At 35.6% G+C, this 14,896-nt stretch overlaps 1 protein-coding gene across 8 annotated transcripts in view; it reads left to right on the forward strand.

The window, feature by feature from the left end:
* Positions 1–14,896, forward strand: part of PLD1 (phospholipase D1) — a 172,751-nt gene that overhangs the window by 96,812 nt on the left and 61,043 nt on the right. For all 8 annotated transcript variants that reach the window (XM_074367899.1, XM_074367900.1, XM_074367901.1 and 5 more), the window contains 4 exons: positions 5,258–5,339; positions 11,001–11,111; positions 13,017–13,217; positions 14,259–14,472. In XM_074367899.1, the coding sequence (XP_074224000.1) occupies positions 5,258–5,339; positions 11,001–11,111; positions 13,017–13,217; positions 14,259–14,472 (608 nt within the window). The remainder of the gene's footprint in view (positions 1–5,257; positions 5,340–11,000; positions 11,112–13,016; positions 13,218–14,258; positions 14,473–14,896) is intronic.

Consider the following 14,896-nt stretch of genomic DNA (forward strand, 5'->3'; position numbering starts at 1 on the left):
TGGTTTGTTCAAGTGGTCAGTTTCTTCTCGATTCAGTCTTGGTGGACTGGATGTTTCCAGAAACTTGTCCATCTCCTCTAGGTTATCCATTTTGGTTCCATATAGTTTTTCATAATATTCTCATATGATATTCTGTATTTCTATGTTATTTGTTGTAATTTTTCCATTTTCCTTTCTTATTTTGCTTATTTGTGTTCTCTCCTTTTTCTTCTTTGTGAGTTTGGCCAGAGGTTTGTCGATTTTATTTACTCTTTCAAAAAACTAGCTTCTGGTTTGATTGATTTTTTTCTATTGTTTTTTTAATTTCTATTTTATGTATTTCCTCCCTGATCTTTATTATTTCCTTCCTTCTGCTGACTTTTGGGGGTTTTTGCTCTTCTTTTTCTAATTCTTTTAGCTGATAGGTTAGATTGTTTATTTGAGATTGTTCTTTTTTGAGGAAGGCCTGTATTGCCATGAACTTCCCTCTTAGCACTGCCTTTGCTGCGTCCCATAAATTTTGTGTGGTCGTGTTTTCATTTTCATTTATCTCAAGGTATTTTAGTGTATTTAATTTTTTAACATTAGTGATCCCAAAGGGTATGTAGCAGTATCTCATTGTGGTTTTAATTTACTTTAGCAACATCTTTTCACGTTAAGCATATTTTCCTGTGATTTTTGGATATTTGTTTAGCTTTTTTGGAAATATGTTCAAATCGCATTTTTTTCTCTTTTTTTTTTTGCATTGTCTTCTTATTACAAAATAGTAGAAGATCTTTATCCATTCTAGTTATAAGTTGCTCCATTTCATTCTGGCCTGTGTTTTCTGATGAGAAGTTCACATTCATTTTGAATCACTGTTTCCCTCTAAATGATGCATTGTTTTTCCTTTAAGTGCTTTCAGCATTTTCCCTCTGTCTTTAGTTTTCAGCAGTTTGATTATGGTATTTGAGTTTATTCTGTTTGGGGTTCATCAAGCTTCTTAAATCTGTAGGTTTATGTCATTCATCAAATTTGAGTAATTTTCATACATTACTTCTTCAATTTTTTTTCCCTGCATTTCCCTATTTCTCCTCTTTCTGAGTCTCTGATTGCACAAATAGTGTCTTTTAGTATTGACCCACAGGTCTCTGAGACTGTTCATTTTTTTCCAATCTTTTCTTCTCTTTGTTATTCAAATTAGATAATTTATCTGTCTTTAAGTTCACTGATTCTTTCCTTTGTCACCTCTGTTCTGGTACTGAGTCTATCCAGTAAGAGTTTGTTTGTTTTTTGTAGTTGTATTTCTCAGTTTGAAAATTTCTCTTTGGTTCTCATTTATATCTTTATTTCTTTGCTGAGACTTTTTGTCTATCCATTCATTTTAAGAGTGTTTACCCTTACTTATTGAAACATTTTTATAATATCTGGAAAAGAATTACATTAAGTAATTCCAACATTTATGTCATTTTGGCATTGATATTTGTTGAATGACTTTCCTGCAAGTTGAGACTTTTCTAATTCTTTGTATGCCAAGTAATTTTTTATTATATTCTGGAGATTTTTAATATTATGACTCTAGGTCTTATTTAAATCTTTTGGAGAATGTTGGTATTTTTGTTTTAGCAGGAAACTGGCTCATTTGGGTTCATGCAGAATGTTCCAGCTAGCTTTCTTCTGTGTGTTTTTAATGTCAACTTTATTTTCAAAGCATTTGCAGTGCTGTTCAGATCTGTCCCCTAGGTACTCCACCTAGCAGCCAGACTGGGCAGTGGTCTATTTCTTATTTCAATTCTCAGATTCTTTGGTATAATGTTTAAGATCAAATCCATGAGCAGCTTGGGAGTGAGCTAGAAGTTCATAAACAACTTTATAGTGTTGCTTTTCTGAGCTCCTCTCTCTCCACGATCTACCCACTACTCATGGGTTGTCTATGGCTTCCCTTTATAGTCCTCTAACTAGAAAGTTGTGGCTTTATTTACCCTGCTCTGCCAAACACTTTCTGCAATGACACTTTGTGTCCAGAGCCAAGCAATAGATATTTATATTATCCTCTTGGAACCACAACTCTTCCAGCTGGAGAGGAAAGTTCCACTCCCTCAGAGTTTTTGATGCCTTTGCGCCCTTCCCTGCCACCCCTAGCACCCAGAAGAACCCACGCTTCCTCCTCAAGCCTGAACTTGAGGATTCCTCCTGGAGTTCTTTCTACCTGTGCCAATGCCCTTTTCCAGCTTCTCCTTCCAGGCTGAGGAATCAAAGGGGAAAAAATGGTAAAATCACCACTGGTTAGACGGTATGTCAAATTTTGTTCTTCTTCCTCAGTATTGAGTCTTCCAATTCATAAACACTATATATCTCTGCTTTTTTTTTTTTTTTTTTAGTTCTTATTTAAATTTTCTCAGCTATTCTTTATACTTTTCATATACAGGTCCTTGCACTGATCACTAAGTAACTCATGTTTTTGTTATTGTGTATGGCATTTAAAAATTCATGTTCCAGTCTTTCACTGCCAGCATACAGAAATGCAATTGATTTTTTATATTGATCTTATTTACTGAAATCTTGCTTAATTCATTTCCCAGTGCTAGTAGCTTTTTTATAGAAGCCTTAGGATTTTCCCCATAGATGATCATGTGATGTGTGAATGAAGTTTACCATTTTCCTTTATAATCCTTATGCTTTGTTTTTTTTTCTTCTTTTCCTTTTTTCTTTTCTTTTCTTTTCTTTCCTTCTTCTTTTTTTTTTTTTTTTTTTTTGCATTGGCTAGCATCATCAATAAAGTGTTGAATAGAAGTGATGAGAAAGGACATCTTTGCCTTGTTATCAGTCTTAGGAGAAAAGTTTTCAGTCTTAGATTATATGCTTCAGGTAGATTTTTTAAATAGGTGCCTTCTATTTGAAGAAATTCCTTTCTACTTACAATTTTTTACTGTGAATGGGTATTTATTGAATTTTGTCAAAACATTTTTCTGCATTTATTGAAATGATCATTTTTTTGGGTTTTCTTTTCCTGTTAATGTGCTGAATTGCGTTGATTTAATTTGCAATTTTTAAACCAATCTTGTGTTCTTAGAAATAATCCCACTTTGTCATAATCTGTTATCCTTTTTATAGATTATGAGGTTTTGGTAAAGATTTTTGCCTCTATAATTGTTAGGGATATTGTACTTAATTTTTTCTTTTCTTTGATTGTCCTTATTTGATTTGGTATTAGGATAATGCTAGCCTCATTATATGAGTTAGTGTTTCCTCCTCGTTTCCTGAGAGACTTTGAGTAGGATTGATATTATCCTACTCAAACGGTTTCTTCCCATTTACATGAGGAATCTAAAATAGTTAAACTCTCTTTTTTTCTTTTAATTTAACTGGTTTGTCATTTTTTAAAATCTTTTCAAAGGGCTAGATTTTGGTTTTATTGAGTTTTCTCTATTGTTTTTCTGTATTACATTGCATTGAGTTCCACTCTTATCTGTTTTTCCTATCCTTCTTACTTTGGGTTTAATTTAGTCTTTTTCCTATCTTCTTAAGATAGAAGCTCTGATCATTGATTTTAAGCTTTTTCTTTCTTATATGAGCACTTAAAGCTATAAAATCTTCTAAGAGGAGCATTTACTTTAACATCTCTGAAATCAAGATGCACCTTACACTCAGTAACGTCTCATAGCTGTAGCTGTCATTGTTTTTCTTTCTTAGTGGTACACACAGTATTGATGCATCTTACAGTCACTGCTGTCCTAGACTCATTGAAATGTAGTATTATACAATTCTTTCAAGTTTTGTTTATCTAATCATTACTTAGTAAAGATCCTAACATAATGATGCTTGTGAGTCATAGCTGTTCTCTCCTTGCCATTGTTTAAACTTTGTTTATAGCATGATTATCAGTATTTTTATCTTTTTATGCATTATCCTCAAAATCAAGTTCTACTTGAGAGCTAGATTAAGATCCTTCAAAGTATCTAGTAGAGTATTCTGCATTCAGAGTACATAGTGCTTTTAGATTAAAGGTGATAAAGACTTAATTGCAGAGTATAGACTTAAAAGCGGCCCCCAAACTGAAGTCCACTGAACACAAAATTAATGTGTACATCAAAAATTGCAAGTGTATATATATGTTGTTTGATATGTCCTACTTTCAGTGAACTAGCAATGCCTAGTAATATACTGTTCTATTTAAGACAGATCTGTTTTCAAAGATTTCAAATCTTTTCCTATCAATTGCTTCATTTTTTGTTTGTTTGGGCGTACATTACCTTTGAATTGTTTCCTACTCTAAGCCAAATATATAAGTATTTATATTGTATACACCCCTCCTTTCCTCTGTTTTCTTATTTATCTTACCCCATATATGTTTCCTTTGGATACTTTATCTCTGGGGATTTTTTCCTTTAACTGAATGAAATAGAGCATAAAATTACTTCTTTTAATATCTTTAGCTCCTTAGAACCCTACTCTTTTCACATGCTTAGAAGACTGCCTGGCCATGGAATATTCCACCCTAGTATTCTGTAAGGCTTTGTTCCTTACACAGTCTACTCCTGCCCCTTCAGGTCTAGTATTTCAGCAGATGAAATTTTCTTTATTGTTTCTTTTTCGTTTGTTTTCCCCATTACAGAGGAGTTACACCACTTACCAGTTTAACTCAGGCAATGACTTTGAACTCAACCCTAAGGGGAAAAAGTGACGCTGCTCTACTGTGCCATCTATGGCACCATGAAGAAGAGCGTAGGGGTCCATGCTCACACTGGAAAAAGTTTATCTATCAGCAAGCCTGCCTTCTTCCTTGCTTAGAAAGCCCCAGGTTCCCATGGGCACTGCTCCTTGGTATAGGAAGTCAGTGTTCATACTTGTCAATTAGAACACTTGGGCCTGAGTTGCTAGAATGCTCAATTAAAGGTGCCTTAAACACTGAGGATTTATTTATCTCATTTAATTAGGTAGTCAGAGAGTTGGTAGGGTGATGTAGTAATTTCAAGGTTCTGCTTTTCCCCTTAGAATTTCAATATGGCTATACCTGTCTAGACATCACACCCCCATGCAACATCCATCCCAGAGCGGCTTTTCCTCTGTGTGTGTGTGTGTGTGCATGCGTGCCTGTCTCTTCATTTCATCAGAGGAAGAAGGAAAGGCTCTTGTTCCCATATGAAGTTGTTCGTGGACTCGCAGTAGAACTCTGGGTGACCTGCCACAGTGGAGGAGGAGGATGGCATTGGGGCTAAAATTGCCTTTGCTTCCTATGATATCATTGGAACGTTATATTTAGTTTTAGGTTCTTGAAATCTTGGTTTCATGATTTCAGGTTGAGTCCAGAAATCTTCCTGAAACGCCCGGTGGTTGAAGGAAATCGCTGGAGATTGGACTGCATTCTTAAACGAAAAGCAGTATGTACTTTCTAAACAGATGCTGATGTAATTTTTTAAATGTTTATTGCCTCTGAAATGCCTTTTCTATTTCAAAGCCTTTCATATACACATAACTTTTTCTTTAGAGTTTGACAAAAGGTAGAATATTTTAACTGTGTTCAAGTTCATCTGGTTCTGATTTTTTTCCTATTACTCTTGAATTGTAAATGTTTTCACCTAATTCACAGCATGGATTATATTAGCAACTTTATTTTTTTGTTTTTTAATCAGGTATATGGGCAGTTAAGTTATAGGCAAGAAATTGTAATAAAATTTCGTCATTGAATAATAAATGATGAGATCAAACATAGCATTTCATTTTATTCATTATTCTGTCATTTGAGCAAAAGACAAAGTCATCGGAGAATGGTTTCAGTCAGATGGTGTCAAGCTGATGCTGAAGGGTGATTAAGAATTGGTGATGTTCTGGCTCCAGTTTTGGGACAGTTCATGGTAATAGTGTGAAATTGACCCTGTAGATTCTCAGTGAGCCTTGAGTTTGCTCTTTTTGTCATAAAAAGTAAATAACTGAAGCAGTGTATGCTCACAAATGTGGTGAGGAAACATTCTGGAGGCAGGAATCGGTAAGGCCTTGTCAGTCACAGCAAGGTGACATGGTTGATGTGTTAGCATAGGTAGGAGGGGAGTCCAAGCTGGAAAGGCAGCTGGGATGTGGGGGCTTTGTGAGCCAAGCCAGTGGTCTGGGCTTAATGCAACACAGTGGTGAACTGCTGTGGGATGTGTGATGGATGAAGAGCAATCCAATCAAAATGGTACATGGGGAAGGTGCATCTGGAATTAAAAGGGAGTGGGACGAACCCAGAATCAGAGAGCCAAATTCTAGCTCACGTGAGTGTGAGGTGCCTAGGGGACATCTGAGTAAACTCCAGAAAGCTAGTATTGCCAGAGGCAGGCTTGGGAGGAGGAACCTGCAAGCCTGGCCCTCCACCTCACATGTTCACTGGCCTCTGTTTGTTCATTCCCCTCAGTGTACTATCCAGCTGCCTTTTGTATCACTGTTACGGCTTTTCTTTGTTTTTATGGCCCCTGAACTCTGGTGAGGTCCCAGTTGAACAGCACAGCCGAGTAAATGTTACTGCCTGAGAAGGTCCTTTGTTTCAATTTCATCTGCTTCCCGAAACTTACAGTTTTTAAATTGTGTGTGAAGATTTTTAAAATTTCCTAAGGAAATAGTAATACTATTAAATATTAATCTCTCAGTGGTACATTTAGCAGAATTGCTCTTCCTTAATCCAGCTACACCATATTATTATTTTGGTCATAAATTTTTAATGCTCATATCATTCCAAATTGACATTTCATCGACTCATAAACACTGCTTCACATAAATAATTTAGTTTCTGAAAGCCACTAGCTTCACTGGGTTGAAAATAACACTTATTCTTGCATTAATCGGTCCTGGAGGTCCATGAGGTTGATTAAAATGAATTTTTTTTCTTCAGTGTGGTTGTGTTTGGATTTAGAGGGAGAAATTTAGTGCCTCTGCCTTATAGCCAACATATAGTCAAATATCTCTTAATAATTGTTTTTTGGGGGAAAATATAATATTTTGTTTCTCTGGTAACAACCAAGTTGGTATTTTCCTGTTGCATTGGCCTTCTGATGTGCAGTGTCATCATTTGACATAGTGTTGGCCAGCATTGAGAGGAAGCCTGTTTACAGCTCAAATCAGCATCCCAGGGTTTTTCACAGTTCTGCATTTACTGCACCAAGAGGTGAGATGAGTTGCATCATAGTTATGGTACCTATATCCCTGAACCGAATTTGTATATTTTAACTTTAGAATACGTAATATTGCTGATGAGACTTGCACCAAGAAGTTCTTCAAGTACAGAATCCTGGAGATCCGGGAGACTTACAGAACCTAGGTTCTCTGGGTCGGGGGTGGGGAGTAATGGGGAGGTTGTCGTCAGATTCATTTCATTCTGCCCTAGACCACTAGGCACATTCTAGAGCTGCAGTCAGTGACCAATAGGAGGGAAAGACGTCCAGCTTCATCAAGTGAGATGAATAATCTCATCTCTGCACAAGAAAAAAAAGAGAATCTTATCAAAATGGTGGGCTAGAAGGGCGTGGTTGGGGAGAGAAAGGATCTTCAACCTTCAGGACTGTTCTTTAAACAAAACTGGTTTTAAAAAAATGGTGCATGAGCATTTGTGCTCTTACATCCCAATGCTGCCTGCACTTAATTAAATGGTGGGGAAATTACTTCTTTTTATCTTTGACTTTTCATTTTCCCGGAATATTGCACCCTCCCTGGGAAAGTCCTTGACAGGTGATAAAATTAGTGGTTATCCTGCAGATGTTAAGCTAAGCTATCTTGAGCCAATGGACAAATCTGCCTACATTAGAAAATATTTGGACCACAGTGCTTTCAGCAATCAGAGAAAAAGCTGTCTCAGAAACAGTCTCTTGATTTCAACTCTAGAACAATTTTTATTTTTCATTTTCTTCATTTGCATTTGTATGTGTAAAGGGCCTAAACATTCCTACTGCTTCTAGTATTCTGTCTGCTCTACTGGATTAAAAAATAATTAGAAGAGAGGATAGAACTTTTACCTTTTGAAACTCAGTTGTCGTGAAGTTTATTCTGTGGACTTCAGGTTAGTTGACTTCAGCAGAGATAAGAAACATGGCATCGAAGCCTAGAAACCCAGGAAACAGTCAAGTCCAGGCCATCTGCTTTCCTACTTCCCCTATTAATACTTCTCTTCTAAGCAAAAAATAATTTCCCCTAGGGTCACTAAAAGACATTGGTAAAACACTGGATGCCTCAAAAGTGCATTTTTAATTTTGTTTTATTTATAGATTTTTTTTTTTCAGTAATTAGGTTTATTTGTTTATTTATGGAGGAGGTACTGGGGATTGAACCTAGGACCTGGTGCATGCTAAGCATGCACTCCACCACTATGAGCTATTCTCTGCCCCGCAAAAGTGCATTTTTTAAATTACAGAATTAACATCAGAATGTTTAATTACAGAATTAACCCTTTTTTTTTTTTCTAATTTGGCTTTCATTTTGCACAAATATTTCTCAATTTTGTATAAGTCTGCACTATATGACCCAACAAATGCTCTCATTCCCAAGGGACGTATTTTGCTTTGCCCTTTATAATTTAAAGTTTATGGTAGTGGTGTAATACCTTGAGCAGAAGAAGAGGACTTTATTGCTTTATTACCACAAAAATCTTGTCACTAATTAACTGCTTATTGTGGGTATCGATGTTAGTGAATAATTGTAAACCAGACTATATAAAAATGAACTTTTTATATTTAGTTACTTCCTTATTAGTCATCTCTACTTAAGCTGGAAAGACTTAAAGTGCATACCCTCTTTCTTTTAGAGTTAATCTATTTCAATGGGAAAAGATACAGTATAGAAGAAAATGTCAGCTATTAGTAGATGGAGGATATACTATAATCCATTAGCATTAACATCTCCATTATTTCCAAAATCCATTAGTTATACAGGTAGATGGAAAATTGTGAGATTCAGACCAGTTCCTAATATGCGACTACTGTCCTTCATGGGTAATAATCTCATAAGCCTAAGAAGCAGAATTTCATCCATTTAAAACAAATGAACCATGATGAAAGATGTAAGGTGTAATGCTCTATAATTTAGGTTAAAATTTAGGGTTTTAAACTTTATATTGTATCATTCAATGGGAAGCTATTTTTTTGTAACTGTTATTTAGTGCTGAATCTTAAAATACTCAGAGTGAAGTGGATCTGAATGATGGAGGCAAAAAAATAAAATAATGTTCTGGTTTTCATTTAGAGCACTCACTGGCCATATCATTAGAAATTAATCTGCCCACTTCCTGCCTGCACTTTTACTTCCTATTTCTTTAATCAAGTCTGTATTTATGTACTTGATTATAATAATAGTTGTGTGCAATATAATAAATAATAAGCCACTTCCAAAAGTCAGCTGTTAACCAGAGAAATAAAATACATGCTTTAATCCAGTTTTTTCAGAGCTAGAATGGTCTTCTCCCAGTACTCATTTAATTTTCTTAATGCAGCCCAGAATGTAAATCTAGTGTGTCCCTTCAAAACTGTATACACTTTTCAGATATTACTAACACCAAGTAAGATAGAGTTAGTATTTTGAAGTGATGAATTATTATAAGAATTTAGGGACCAAAATATTCTTCCCAATATTGGGAGAGAAACATGGGGGAATTGTATGTATATTTGACTTATTCCAAGGTTTTCTATCTTACAACCTTAAAATATTAACTCATATGTTACTTCACATTTTTATAGCATTGCCAAAAACCCAGTTCTTATAAATTTGGTATCTTATAAATCTAATTACCATGGATTAAACTTAAACTGTAACTAAATTATTCTTTGTCACTGTAGTTTATTAGATATGCCTGTATATCTAATACTCTAGAAAGTACTACAGGAAACTTCTTGCTTAAATCTCCAAGATACTAAATGCCTAAGTGTAGCTATAGTATCTAATATGTATATAATGTATTTCCAAATAATTTCAGAGCTGCTGGGAATAGGAAATGCAAATTAAGATGTTGCAAACAGCACAGCAATACTGAAGATGCAAACCTAAAAAGCGAAAAAAAAAAAAAAAAAAGACAAGAAGTCGGGATAAATAACATAGTGTTTCCTGGAGATATTGGTGGGAGAACTGTATGAGAGGACAGAGAGAAGGGAAGGGACATTAAGGTGTGGGGCAATTTATCATAGGCTAAAACTCTGCCACCACCCAGAACTAGGAGAGAAAATACTAGTACTTTTCTGTACTACCAGCTGTTGGACATTATGTTTTTGATGGTTAATATTAATAATAAATGTTATTTGTACAGCATGTTAATGTTTACCAGGCATTTTTTTATTTAATTTGACCTTCACCATGTCCTTGTCTATTTCCTTTTAGACCCAAGGTCTAAGGATGGATCAATGTTAATTTGTGTGCTGCTGCTAAAACTCAGGGAGTTTTTAATGTTAGAGAAGCAGACTTCTGAAGAAGTCATTTCAGTTGTGAAACAGACATTGATGATTTAATTATGGGTGAAGAGTGTGAACCAACACATTCTCCTCTGAAGATTAAGAAATGTTTTTTTCCACTAAAATAAATTTTAGTAAAGAAAAATTCTGTGGAAATACTCCCAGAAATATTTAAGGCATGTGTAGCCTAATTTATTGCATTGGAGTTTTTAAAACCCGGTGTTTTCAACTAATTTTGGTATAATAAAAACAAAAAACCCTAATCCTGTAACACGAATCAGGTCCAAATTTTTCCTCAATGTCAAGTGTTTGGAGACGTTCAAAGGTGTAAGACTATCTGATATCAGACCCTTTTAGTATTTGAGGCTGCAATTTCAACTTTCTGGCTGTAATTAGTCCCATATGGATTCTCAGGATTACAAGTCAAAGAATAGAAAGGAGATACATTTTTTTTTATATTTGTGTCTTAATATACACTTATATATCACCTCCTTGTATTGTATTTTTCATTAAAAATTGTGTTATACTTGTTTATAGAGGAAAGTTTTAGAAAGTACAATGCCCAGAAAGGAAGAAGAAAAAGAAAAATCATAACCTACCTCTAAAAATTCTTATTACTCCCTATGTTTTCTTCTGTAACAGCAACAGGGGGTGAGGATCTTCGTTATGCTCTACAAAGAGGTGGAACTTGCTCTTGGAATCAACAGTGAATACAGCAAGAGGATTTTGATGCATCTACACCCCAACATAAAGGTATTCGGGTCATCTTGCTCAACAGGGTTTGTTCTTTGTTATTCTGTTGATTTTCAGATATGTCTTGCTTGAAGCAGTGGTAATCTGTAGAATTCCCTAATGTATATTTTGAATAAACAGTATTGTGAACTTCTCAGAAATAAAACAAATGACTATACTTTCTTATACTTCTGATATTGATGGAGTCAGCAGAGTTCTCATTTCTGCTTCTTTTACCCTGATAATTCAGCCAAGAACATTCTTCCTACAGCTGTTTTAATATTCAAGAGCCCTGTCAAGTTTCCATACTCCTTGTTAAGATTATCTTGGAACCTCTTAGATGTGATCTCCCCAGGACATCACTTGAACATTGATAGCAACAAAGAGAGCTCTTCTAGGATTTAAAGTGCTTTTCTTAATAGCACTTTGTATAAAGTACTAATATAGTAAATTAAAATGATAAACAATTTGAAAAAAGCTATTTGATACTTTACCGAACATCTGAAGCCTATCAGTAAATATTGCTCAATAACTGAGGTACATCAAGACAATGAATTAGTAAATCTCCAGCAGGCTTAAAATATATGACAATTACATATTTCTCTTGGTTAAAAAAAGATATTCCACATAGATAGTAACAGAAAGAGAACAGGAATGGCTATACAAATATTGGACAAAAGAGACTTTAAATGAAAAAAGTTTATAATAGACAAAGATTAAATGTTAATAAAAAGTGTAATGCAGCAAGAAAGAAAATATAGCAGTTACAAACAATTATATATGTAATAATGACCATCCAAATATATAAAGGAAACACTGACAGAATTGAAGGGTGAAATAAAACAGTTCTATAGTAATAGTTGGACACTCTACTGTCACACTCTCAGTAATGGATTGGTGTATACATACAGTGGAATATGATTCAGTCTTAAAAAGGAAGGAAATTCTGACATATGATAAAACCTAAATGAACCTTGAAGACATTATTCTAAGTGAAATAAGTCATAAAAAGACAAATATTGTATGATTCCATTTATATGAGATACCTAGAGTAGTCAAATTCATGGACACAGAAAATAGATGGTGTTTGCCAGGGTTTGGGGGGAGGAGGGAATGGGGAGTTGAGTGGGTACAGAATTTCACTTTCACAAAATGAAAAGTTCTGGAGATGGATAGTGGTGATGGTTGCACAATATGAACGTACTTAATACCACTGAGTTGTATACTTAAAAATGATTACTATGGTAAATTTTATGTTCTGTGTATTTTACCACTATTTTAAAAAACATGTTATTAAAAAATGAAGTAGCCTCGAAAGTTTTTGGAATGCTTCTACTTTAAAGACATACAAAAATAGACTAGGCCAGTCTGGAGTCATTTAGAGAGAATTCTATTTGAAAGCAGGAGGTTAATAACTTCTCAAAGTACCTTTAAATAAATCAAGAGCTGTGAAAACGTCTGTATCCCTATATCCAAATGGTTACTACTTCAACTCAATGACTGCCAAAATATCAATATATTTATTAAAATTTTTGTCACGGATAGATGTTTGTTGAAAAGTTATAGTGTTTTAAAAATAATACCACATATAACGTAATCCTTTTGGGGGGAAAGAGAATCTGCTATTCCACTGAGCTGACTTTTATTAAAATATGTGGCCAGACTTCAAGTTAAATGGCAGCTGTCCCCAGATGTGGGAAGGTCCTGGATGGGCAGAAGAGTCTTTAAAAGTAATGAGGGTTCCTCCTCTGCTAAATACTAGGGATAAAATTAAAAGTTTGGAGATTTTCTTTAATGTTTAGAAAGCACATTTGAGTTTTCGAACTGTAGAAAATGCTATTCAGGGGAGTAAACAGACCTATTTTATTATGATATGAAAGACATTTTAGAAAGCATATTCCACATGCGGTTTTTTTCCCTCTCAAGGTGATGAGGCACCCAGATCATGTGTCGTCCAGCGTCTATCTGTGGGCTCATCACGAGAAACTTGTCATCATCGACCAGTCAGTGGCCTTTTTGGGTGGAATCGATCTGGCCTACGGAAGGTGGGATGACAATGAACACAGACTCACGGACGTCGGCAGCGTGAAGCGCGTCATCATGGGACCGTCTCCAGGCTCCCTCACGGTTAGTAAATTTCACCTTAAGGCCCTGCACAGTTTGTATAAAGATGTATTACTAGCGTGATTGATTGATTGATGGGTTGACTGAGAGCTGGCATATCCCTGGAAGGGCAGAGAACATTGAGTCCAACATAGACTGGTTTCAAATACCACTGAGTGAGTCTGTACCTGTACATCTGTTTGTCTTAGTTTCATCTCCGGTAAGAATTAAAAACAGATTCAGCAGAGCATTTGCTATCTCATGGTCAGCTCTTTTGTTTTCTATTGAAATTAAAGATGTATTTCCTCCTTGGGGGAAAAAAGTTCATAAACAAAAATACATGGCAAAATTGGACTTGAAGTTAAATAAGCAAACTTATTACAAGTAGCTGCCACAGTTTTTGGAGTCTTCCTTCTTACAGACATACAAACATAAGACAGTTCAGTCTGAACTCATTTAGGGAATTCTGTTGAAAGCAGGAGGTTAATAACTTCTCAAAGTACCTGTCAAATCAAGAGCTGCCGAAATAGCTACGTGCCTATATTCATATGCTTATTATTTCAACTCAGATGGTTGCCAGAATGTCAATACACTCATTAAAAATTTTGATGGGCTCCATCTTATTTTACTGCTGAATGTGTTGGTGACTATTCTGGGAAAATAGAGACTTAGTGAAAAGGTAACAAGGAAAATAATTGACAGAAAAAGTATCGCTTACTTCATGTTTATCAGAGGAATAAGCTCAGTAACTCAACAGGGAATAGAACTCATGGAATTGTATTGGAGACAAAAAAGGTTAATTGGCATGAAATTTCAGGAATGTGGCCCAGGGGAAGAAGAACTGTAATGGACTGCCTGGTATTCCTTTGGAGTATTTAAACAGCTCATAAGAATCACCCACTGCCCTGTGGCTGACCTCACACGTTCTTGGGTGTCTGTTGGGGACCCTTCATCATGTGTAAGCTTTATATATCAGCTCAGCTGGAATTAAAGGACCACATTGCACAGTATCTTATGCAGTTTCTTTTCTTTTCTTTCTTTTCTTTTTTTTAATAATTTTCTCAGGCTGAAACAACAGAGTCTATGGAATCCTTAAGCCACAAAGATAAAAACGAATCTAATAAAAGTCCGCCCGTCCTGAAGAATGTTGATGATAGGGACTCAAAACTGAAAGGAATAGGAAAGCCGGGAAAATTCTCCAAGTTCAGCCTGTACCGGCAGCTGCACAGGCACCACCTGCACAACGTGGACAGCATCAGCAGCATTGACAGCGCCTCCAGTAAGTCTCTGCTGGAACTGATCTCTGCTACGCTCTGTTCCTCCAGGGCCAGACCCTGTGTGCCTGTTTTCAGAATCTGTCCTGTACAGTGGACACTGAACAATGAGCAGTACTGAAAGGTCACTATATCATCCTCTTCGGTCTCGTGCCATGTCAGGGCTTTGTTTGACTCCTTTTAGAACAGATTTCTTGTCTTTTTCGCCTAAGTAGTGATAACAACCACGATTCAGGCTTCCAGTGGTAGCAGGCTACCTAAGCATTTCTAAAACAAGGCCAAGGTGTGAAGGAAAAAGAAAAGTATTAGGGGCACATTGTAAGCTTTTCACAAAAGAAATTTCATTTCTCTTCCTGTCCAGAAGTACATCCAGCTTTTATCCTCAAACATCAGATTTTCTACATTTTGTAAATTCACTGTACTTTTCAA

The sequence above is a fragment of the Camelus bactrianus genome, chromosome 1, assembly GCF_048773025.1.
Source record: "Camelus bactrianus isolate YW-2024 breed Bactrian camel chromosome 1, ASM4877302v1, whole genome shotgun sequence".
Classification (NCBI taxonomy): Eukaryota; Metazoa; Chordata; class Mammalia; order Artiodactyla; family Camelidae; genus Camelus; species Camelus bactrianus.